At 34.4% G+C, this 11242-nt stretch overlaps 1 protein-coding gene across 1 annotated transcript in view; it reads right to left on the bottom strand.

Annotated features, from left to right (window-relative positions):
* LOC117112101 (macrophage mannose receptor 1-like) overlaps positions 1-10967 on the bottom strand; it is a gene marked incomplete in the record, with an annotated part of 48694 nt that extends 37727 nt beyond the window's left edge. Inside the window, 4 exon segments of the mRNA XM_033255151.1 lie at positions 4426-4545; positions 5395-5646; positions 6040-6084; positions 10835-10967. Of these exon segments, the coding sequence (XP_033111042.1) occupies positions 4426-4545; positions 5395-5646; positions 6040-6084; positions 10835-10910 (493 nt within the window).
* Positions 10968-11242: the final 275 nt, after the last annotated feature.

The following is an 11242-nucleotide window of genomic DNA, read 5'->3' as shown; positions in this document are numbered from 1 at the left end:
TTATAATTCCACACCAGGGGGGTCAAAGGCCCCTTGAAGCCCAGCACATTTGAGGAATATAAGGTTGTATTGAGTCGATTTTGACTATCTAGCATGGTAGTTTTCAGTAACAAATAAATAAAAAAAATAATAGGTTGATGTCTTTTAAAAGAAATTTTAATATACAGGGTAGCTGCAAAATGCAACTATGACATGTGTCATTAAATTAGTAATAATTCATCTACTCACAACATAATCTTTGACAACATACAAAGGCTCATAAATGTACACCATTTCAAAAGAGAAATTTCACTTCTAGAAAACATGATGAAGTTTCTCAGCAACATTGAACATAAAAATCACAAAATCAGCAAAAAGGAAAATTAATATCCAAAAACCGTTAAAAAAGTCGTCAAACAACAAAATCCGCTACTGTATATTAACACTGAGTAATACCATCAGAAAACCCACAAGAGACTTAAAACCAACCCAAACCGGGATGTCCCTGTCTCTTATACACATCTCCTTCTATGGAATTGTGTATCAATTCAATTATCTCAAAAAAAAAAAAAAAAAAAAATTCTTTTTTTGTTTGTTATATAAGGTGGGGGGGGGGGGCTAAATCCGCCCATGATATAGCCTATACTATGCGGCTTTTTCTACCCTCACTCACTCGCCACTAAGGACGACTTTACTGTTGTCCGGAAGCCCTGGTTCTTTTTCTGGCTGTTTCCTTACATTTACAGTTTAACCGACATTAAAAACAAATGTATAAATATTACTAACAGTGCTCAAATACGAACAAGATGTTATTCGTATCAAGCTTTATGGTATACGCACAGATCTAGCCCTCAGGTACTTTCTCTCATACAACTGACGGTAGCGCACAGTGGGCCAGGGCGAAATCAAAGTGTGCCAAATGTCCATTTTGGTGACTATGGCTTTTACACTTTTTTCATATAATTGAAGAATGGTATACCCTGGTGAATCTATCCTGAAAATATTTTACATTTAAACGAATTTTAAGGGTGGTAATTTTCAACAAATATCGGAAATGTTTCTATAAACATTTCAAAAGCTATAATTGACTACATTATATCAAAACACCTTTTTTTTCTTACAGAAAATTCGGAATTACTTCAAAATGTACACGTTTCTTGTATATAAATTAGGGAACACAAATATATGTTTTGGTTTAAATTTGAAGTTTGCATTAATAATAAATCGTTGTTTAAAAGACAAAAAAAATATTTAAAAATCTATTTTTAGAAAAGTAGGAGAGAAAGTTTAGATCCATGTGGATTCATGCTTCAATTTTTACATCACCATCTTCAGTATAGCCATAGCTTTATGATGGTACCAAAATTTAGCTGCTACTGTTTGCAACTTCGCGAGCAGATGCACGTTTATCAGTCTTGTTTTCGTACATTTGAGACACAATTTAAAGCAAACCGCAATCAGTAGAGGTGTACGGGCGTCTACTCAACCAGTTCATGCAAAGCGTGGGAAAAAAACTCCAAAAATTAACAAACTGCTCGGCGTGATTTAACAGTAGCAAATCTTCTAATATGTTGTTACTGTTTAGAATATTTTATTCAATTTTGAGCAGCTTAATAATACAAATATATATCATAATGAAGATGATATCTACAAGCAGGCCTATATCTAGTCGTCAATTGTTTTTAACTTTATTCAAACACATCCAAGAATTTGAAAAGCTTCCTCCCTGTTCCAACTTAAGGAGAGGTGAGCTACTACGCGATAAGTATCGACTTCCCAACAAACAATACTACGTTATAATAACGAGACAATAACGTTACAGTTTTGTGTTAAAAACTTTATTTTGTAGAACCATATATACGTAGTGAACATTATTTCAAAACGTTTGCACGTTCCTACAACGTTGTGTAAACGTTATTTTGTGACATACCTAACCACAACGTTCGCCACTAACGTTATAAGAACGTAAACTGGGTTTGCTGGGTTTCTAAAAAAATAACTCGTGGCTTGACAACAGGATTCCATTTTCGGATGAAGTTATTAATGTTTTGACACAGAACAGAGACATTCTTTCCATACCATCAGAAAACCCACAAGAGACTTAAAACCAACCCAAACCGGGATGTCCTCTATCGAAGTATGGGAGGATCTTTCAGAGAGGTCGCACAAGAGTAAAATACAAGAGATGTTGACATAAAATGTACGCTCTGAACTTCTTTATGCAGCATAATGACATCATATAGATTTGAAAATGATTTTATTGAATTCTACGGTTAGGCAAGCCTGTAGATAAGTCTTATATTCGCTTAGATTAGCTTCTGTAATGAGTAATTAATTTTGGCACACATCATAGCGGAGCTAAGGTTAAACTAGAAAGGCGTATAGGCCACAGCTTGCAAATATATCATAATATTTAACATAACATATATGGCGAGATGGTATGGTAACGCTGTTTGAATTATAACGAGGCTTAAATAGCAACATTATGTTAGGATCGTATAAAGCATAACCCTAAGCTTGTGTAGGCCTATATAATGTGATGTGAATATGGGGAAACCACCAGAAACAACAAGCAAGCGAAATAATGCAATTCGTTTAACGCTTTTGTTACGTTTCAATTTATATTATTCATTGCATTATTCCCCTTACTGTTTCTGGGTTCATTCCATGCCTTCCCAAATACACGTATCTCATTTGAGAGATCAAGAGAGCTGAAAATAATACACAGAAGCGTATAATATTACAGATCTCAGACAGTCTAGTGCTATATCAAAAGCGTGACGTCAGACATGTTAAAAGATAATAAAAGGTTATGACGTTCGCCATATATGCGAAAAGTCCTGAATTATTTTTGTTTCCGATTCTTCTTTTACGTTTCAACTACCGAAAATGAGTACCCCTAAATATATTGATTACGTATTAATAATATTTTTATAAATAGAATAATAATAAAATTTAAAACAAATGTACAATGATTGTAAAATTCTTAGAATAACTCAAGAAAGCCAAAAAAACTTATTCCCATTGAGGTACCTACATAAAATAGACGACTTAAACATACATATCGATTCATATAAAATTGAGTGAATAAAAGGTATAGAATAAGAATTTTTGGATATAAAATTGTGTGAATACAAGTATTCGTTTAATAAAATATATAGATTCAATATTGAAATGGTTCTTTAACTAACTAGTAACCCTATTAAATAAAAATGATTTAACTTCCTTATTACAACTGTAAGTTGATTGCAAATGTTGTATTTCAAGTGGCAGGCTATTAATTTCACTGTTCCCTGGTAAAATTGAGCTCCGCCCAGAACCATTAACAAAATAGTTAGGTACTTGCTTAATGCGCCACCAAGGACTCACATTGGAGTATCAGAATTCATATCAGTAGGCTTCATGCCAGTCAAATATAGAGTGGATCAACTTAAGTTAGGCTATTATGTATAAAATCATCAATGGTAGTGCACCAGAAAATACGTGAGAAAATATTCAGATATGGTTCATAACCAACGTAGCTACTATACTACAAGATCGAGAGAATCCACGGCCTATTTTGTTGGTTACAATTCCTCACAAGCACTATTCGTTAGAGGCACTCACGCAAAACGAGGTCCTTTAGACAAATAATGACAAGATAACAATTATAACAGCCTAAATTATTGCGATAACATTCAACTTTATGCCTCGCCACCTTTTCACACTCATTTAACAGAAAATGTTAGTTTTATATAATGCCAATATAACTCACATGTATACGTGGATGTTTCCCCCGAATCAGGCCAAACAAAGGAATTCTCTGAGCTGACGTCATTTATTCCAATAAAAGAATAACCCCAACCAGATGACCAAAGCATTGAGCCTATGAAACTATTCTCGGATGAATCACCGATCACCACTAAATGGGCACCAACGTCTTCACATGAATCACGCGCATGTGACCACTTTTGCGTTCTCGTATTGAAGAGATACATACTCTGTCCACGAGGATACCATTGTCGTGGAGTCAGATCTAAAAAAAATATTAACCATAATAAGGCATCAGTAAGTACTATTTTTCAGGGAATAATACCTGTCTCTTATACACATCTAGATGTGTATAAGAGACAGTATATATATATAAACAAAGTAAAACAGCAAACATACGGCCATATAATGCAAAACAATTAAAGATTAAAATTAAAACGGAACAGTAGAGAAAATCCGATCAGCATGACAAAATAAACTAAGCATCCACTGGGAGGAATCCCAAAATCTGCAGACGGATCCGTTTCGGCCTTCCAGGCCTCATCAGTGCAGCTAGGGTACAGACCCAAACGAAACGTTCGACCAGCTTTGGCAGGACCCAAACTAGTCCCACGACCACTAATGATTACAGAAAAAAACAATTTAGTAAATTCAATATCATAATATATATACCGTAAAACATTTTATACATACCCCTTTCGCATATAGAATATTTTGAATGTGTACAATCGATATCATTCCAGTAGTACTGTCCTGGCACAATTTCAACGCAATCCTCGGATGCCGAATTTGAATCTGGTTGTCCTGAACCCCAATCTTTATACAAAAAAAAAAAAATTCAAAAAGTATCCTTCGAATATTATTAAAATAGATACAAAGTTTTTACATGTATTTATTTCTTTATCAGATTATTAAATTACTTTATATATGCAAGTATCGCATTCTAGATCCAACAAGCTTAAAATAATCCACAGAAGAGGGCGTATTTTATAGATCTCTGGCAAGTTTGGTCACGTGCGATATAGCGCTATATAAAAATCGTGCCGTCAGACACGTTAAAAGAATGAAAGGAACTCAAATTCTACCATACGCTTGAATCAACAGTGATTTCATGGTCAAGTGGTTATGACGTTCGCCATGTGTGAGAAAGGTCCCGGGTTCGAATCCCAGGGGAGGCAGCTTTCAAAATCAAATTCCAACTCTAAGCCTAAATGTCTAACTGCAGAGCTGGTGGTAGCCACTATGTGTGCACTGAACCGTGAAGATCTCGTGGTTCTTGGTTCTATCCCCATCGCTACTCTCCTTGTGTTTCAGCTAGAAGACTGAAATACAAGTTACCAGGGAACAATGTAATTCCACTGTTCCCTGAAGTTAGCGCACCGTCTTTTGGATGAGACGTTGAAACCGTTGGTCTCGTGGGCATTATGGCCTATGTGCACCTTAAAGAACTCAGTACAATTCGGAAAAGAGTAGGAGTTGTCTCCCGGTGTACTGCCTAATAACCACAGAAGGCCCCCGCTAGAAATTCATCTTCTTCAGACTTTCGTAGGTTATCCTTGGTGTTTAAACACCGAGTAAATCCAATCTTAACTTAATATAAATATAACCTATATACTGCAAAAAATAAGTACAGTATTTAAGTACTTTAAAGGATTTTTTACTTACTTACGTACGACGTACTGGCCTTGCGTTCATCGTTCCATATAAATGTATTTTCTTGTATTATGTCGCTCAAACCAATCCATTTGGTTGTTCCTCCTTCTGCCGAAGCTATAAACGAATTTTCATCCGAATTTGCAATAACTGGTAGATAACCCTTAACCAAATTGCACATCGATTGCGCTTCCCTGAAAGAGGCGGATGTGCTCACGGTTCTGTAACAACGCTTGTTCGAGTAGGACCAACCCTCTTGACATACTTAAACACAAGCGAAAATGTAAGTGGAATTAAGATAACTAAAATCTTATTTTTCATATTATATTACAGTTATTGAAACTAATTCCTCATTATCCTACCATGGAGAAAATATAATAATTACCATGTACCCACGTACAAGAGACATAAACGTAGATAAAGTGCCTTTGTTGAAGGACACAAGTAACTTTCACAGTGAGGGTCCAAACCCCCGACCCCAAGGTTGAAAGTCCGAGCCACATCCGTTGCTCCAACCATGGAGGAATTAGTTCCTCCATGCTCCAACTGCTTTTACTTTTAAAGTTTTATACATCAAATAAACTTATTAAGGAAAGGCTGTAAGCATTTAAAGTGTTGTAGGCCTATGTGTTACTTTAGTTGCTTAGTAGTACTCACAAGATGGCGTTATGCAGACAGCTGTGCTGAGATCACAGTTTGTTTCTATAACAATAAAACAATACAATATGATGTTAATGGATGTGAATGAAATGAATGATTTTGTTTTATGCGAAATCGTATACAAAATATTTATAATCAGGTTTCATGAGTAAATTTGTCTAATACCTCTACAGATCAACTTACTGTGATATACAGTTTTTTTTATATTTTTTTTTTTTTAACGAATCAACAAGAAAGCCTCTCATTTTAGCACAATCGCTGTATTTATTTTTACGAATAAACCAAAAATGCACATACATTTAAGCTGTGGCCGTAGATTACTTATTATTTTTTTCATTATCATTCACAAAAGCGAGTCAATTAACCAATCAACACTGTAAGATCGGTGGCACACACATGGGGGGTTCATCCAAATTACCAGTTTCATCTAAATAATCAGACTTAAAACTAGGAGGTTTACAGAAGTACAACGCTTCCCTAGATTTGTTGAGCTGGTAATTTAGTTAACAAAGTATTTCTCGCTTTTGTTGCAATATACAATTAATCGCTTACAAAGAAAATAAAAAAGGTCATTAACTTTATTATTAGGATAAACATTAATTAAATCATCAAGTACCGTAATAAGTTTCGTTAAACCCATCATAAAAATACATTCCAATAGGATGATGATCACCATGTTTCATTTAAAGATATTTGAGACATTTATCACGTACCGGTATACGTTTTAAAGACGGTCAGTCGAATGGCCGAGCGGTTAAAGCAATGGTTCGAAGGCACGCTCGCTTATGATTTTGGAGGTAGAACAAGTCTTCTCGGATAAAGACTATTAAACCGTAGGCCGAGTGTACAATTGACTCATGTACACTAAAGAACCCAGTACATCTTTCGATGCGAGTAGGGTGTAACCCCGGTGAACTGGTTTATACAGCCCATGTTGTGGACAGAGGAGAGTAGCTGGAACCGGTTTACCGGGTAGCTCAGACACGCTAAGTGGCCCTTAGCGGAAAAGAAAGTGATTGTACGAACTAGTCAACGCCTCTACAAGTACGATGGTCCTCACATCAGAGAGGCCTGTACTTATCCGAAGATAGATAAAGATTGACAATACAAATGAAAATGGTTTAAGTCTTCGCTTGAATTACATTCACAAATTTTGCACAATTCAGTGTGTTTATCATACCAGGATCTTTTCCTTCCAAATCCAAATTAGTTCTGGCCTTAAGCTTTAATTTAAACCAGTAAGGTTTACCTTGTTAAGTATGTGGTTTCATTTTATATTTAATATAATCATTTAATGATGATTTATCTCTTGATTTTTCAAACCATTCTTTATCATTATTACAAATTTTTTGATAGAAGAAATCTCCTAACCAATAATTATTTATATCATTATTGAAATGTTCATCTAAATGACATTGTTTTTTTTAAGCAAAACCTTAATATTATTATCAGCCCATTTCAATGTTGTATTTGGTCCGAATTCCATCAAAGTTTTACTCAATTTGGCCATCTCTCTTTTTCTAAATTCTTAATTCTAACAAAACTTTAGTAAAATGTGATACTTGTACTCAATATTACAATTTTTTAAAAATTATCCCAAAATGATTGAGAGCCGCAATGATTATAGCAGCTCTGTTTTAAGGTTTAAAAGTGATTTTCTGAAGTGCTTTTTTTAACCATACTAACGTCTATATTTTTAAAGCCTATTAAAATAACTCATTTTAAATCTGCTTTGGGGGTGGTCAATGGATTCCCATCCTAAATCTCCAAGACGTGCTTCTTTTGCTACATTTCTTAGCGCCTTTATTATAATTATCGTCATTCAGCTACTGTATATTGTAAAATTTAAAGCTTTGCAATAAAACTGTTACAAAACCAAACAGATCATGCGTAATTAATCGTTGGAAGTCCCTGTTCTCCATAGCAGGTCACACACAATTTTAAAGACTTCCTGATTATTTTTATAATTGAAGTAATATAGGCGATTGTCCTACTACCTTTTCTTTTTATTACGTCTTCAATTTGATGAGTGTTTGAGAATGAGCTAGATATTTTTGAGCAGAAAAATATCTACTTATCCATTTTAGTAATGCAGTTTTTAACAAGATTCAATTTTCTAGTTGATTAATCTTCTGTCCTATAATGAGAACACTGGGTTTAAAGAAGTTCAATTCAATTTTGAAAAGACATTTTCTGCAATCCTAAGGAGTTTTTTTTTAAATTTAAATTTACTATCTAAAATAAAGTTATCTTTGGCTCAAAAGATCACCAATTTGCGTTTCGTTTTACACCAATCTTTTTATCTTTAATAATTCCATTAAGTTCATTCATGTAGATAGAGAAAGGATTGGTGATAGTTAACGACCTTGCTTCACACCCTCATTAATGCTAAACAAATTTAATCTGATTCTAGATAATTAAACAAAACTTTATACCGTGTATCGGAGTACATATTTTAATTAATTTGCCTTTTAAACCAATACATTTAGTAGCAGTTGACGCCAAACTGAAGGCTTTATTGAAAACAAGAAAAGCCAAATAAATTTTCTTTCTTTCTGCCTGCCTAGTTGCGATAACACTTTCTAATACAAAAATATAACCTTCGCAACGTCTATTCCTTTTAAATCCTCATTGGACTTGGGTTACAATATAATTTTCTTCTATGAATTCAAAATTGTATTTTGCCTAGGTTTTTATTGAACTATCCCACGATAGTTGTTAAGATCACGACGACCACCCTTTTTTTTTTGAAAATAGGAATTATAATTCTTTCATTTGGAATGCTTTCAGTTTCAGTAAAGCTCTGGTATAGTTTCTGGAGTGCTTGTATCATTAAATTACCATTAAAAAATTTTTTTTGTTAGTTATGCAATCAAATACAGGGCTTTTGTTATTTTTAGATTTTAAGATTAAATAATTATGCAAATTATTACATTATATGCACTTTGTGAAATAATGGCTTAATCAAGTACACTTTTTTATTCTTTTGTACCCAAGTATCTGTACCAGAACATTTTTCCTTTGAGAACCATATCACTACCATTTAGATTTTACCGTAAAATTTATAATAATAATAACCCTGGGTTATTATTTTTGATCGTGTTTTTTAGGGTGGGTTCTATTAAAGTATGGATTACTAGAGTTGTGGGTTACTATTACTAAGCAATGAAGACACTTGAAAATACTAAACCTCCACACATCCCACTTTTCGAGTCGGCAATTCATAGAAATAAAACTCCTGTACAAGTAAAAATAGGTTGTTGTATTATAAACTCAAAAACACCAAGAAGTTAATTTAGAAAGCATCATCAACGGCGCAATCACATTGTGATGCCTATCTTAAGAAATAAATCGTGTTTAAGCGACAAAAATGTTGATTTGAATGTCATTTTGTCCTTAGTTTTGTGACTCTAATAGTAACCCCGAGGGTTATTATTAGAGTAGTATTACTATAGATTAACTTTAAGGGTGGGTATTAGAAGTTGGGTTGCTAATAGAGTAATCGGTTGTTATTAGAAGTTTTACAATATCTTGGAATCGCTTTAAAATAAGCGGCACACATCAAATTGATGGTGCATCCTTATACGAAAGAAAAAAAATATACAAAACAGAAACAATAAATACAAGCATTTCCCAATATACAAACTTATCTCAATTTGGTATAGTATCATCAACCTTACCATTAAAATCACCAAGAATCATTATTTTTGGCATCATCATCATTGCCGAGTGGTCGAGCGGTAAGGCAGGGACGCCGCTAGCTCCTTAATATCGGTTCTGGTTCCAGCCCCTCCTCGCCCACGGTTTGGTTGGTAGAACCAAGTCTTCTCGGATAAGGGTTTAAGATGGAGGTACAGTGTAGGCCTATACATCTGCCTCGTGTGCATTTTAAAGAACCCATTGCATCTTTCGGAAGAGTAGGGGGTTACCCCGATGTTATGGTTCATTTCAGCCCGTGTCGTTGTGGAATGATATGAACATGTAGCTACCATGAAGCGCCTCTTTACGGCTGCTAGGTACTCACGGACCACGCCCATACGCAACACAGCACAACAAATTTCTGAGAAAAGAGCTGTCACTCAACACTTACGGATGGAATTGATGCTGTATAGAATGGGTCCTATTATAAACCATAATTTTTGTCCACACTATCACATACGGTATGTGATAAATGTCTTGTGATGTGTCCATACATGTGCATGATTTTGATTTTTGATTCAATTTTGTCATTATTCCAAATTTTGGTATTTGGAATATAAATTGAGGACCAGTGGCTGCCATATTATATCAAAATAGGGTCATGACGTCACAGTCGTTTGTTACATAACATTTGATACAGTGGACAATGTTTTAGAAATTAGAGATTTATCGTAATCAAATTGCTTTAACGTTGCGTCAAAAGACCCCAGAAGGCAAAACATACAATACACTACACTTCTTTATTAACTAAAGCGCACGTCGTGCTTGTTATACGGTCCGTTTGGGAACTCAAGGATTAAAAATAACATTACGATTAGAAAAATACAAATATAACAACAAGTTGATGGAAAATCAAAGAAAAGTGAAATTTAGAGAAAACATACGTTATAAAATGTATTCATATCCAAGCTACTGTGCACGTTGTACCGAATATTAACGAATGCAGACCCATAGATTCTGGGATGTGATGCGTTAAAACCGAAATGCTGCCATAGAAATATTGTGTGAATAGGATAATACATTAGGCCTATAATACAGATATAGAGTCATGAGAATTACTTATTGAAGAAAGTAATAAGAGATAAAAACTTACCTGTGGATAAACTAGCGACATCACGTGACACTACTGCTATTAAACACAGAATATAAAAACTTACAGTGCAACCCATTTTAATAGACCTTCTTGATAGTTTTAACAAGTACGAATTAATTACAAGACAATTCTGATTTGTCGATGTTCAACTTCCAAATGAATATCATGAATCAATTTCAATTGACTATCAAGTGGACCAAGACAAAGCTAAGACGTCCAGACATGCGTTAATAACAGCAGGTTGCTATGTAGATCATTGATTTCGGCATAATTACTAAATATATACCATATAAAGAATGGTCATATTGGTTTTTATCAGGATTAGGTCTATATGGTGCCAATATGATATTAGCGTATGTGACACGGTAAAGTAGGACGACTAATATGGAAGTTTGCGCAGTAATACGG

This window comes from Anneissia japonica, unplaced genomic scaffold (assembly GCF_011630105.1).
Source record: "Anneissia japonica isolate Jap-2015-1 unplaced genomic scaffold, ASM1163010v1 scaffold3934_len446420_cov169, whole genome shotgun sequence".
NCBI lineage: Eukaryota > Metazoa > Echinodermata > Crinoidea > Comatulida > Comatulidae > Anneissia > Anneissia japonica.
This window is presented reverse-complemented; position numbering and strand designations above follow the sequence as displayed.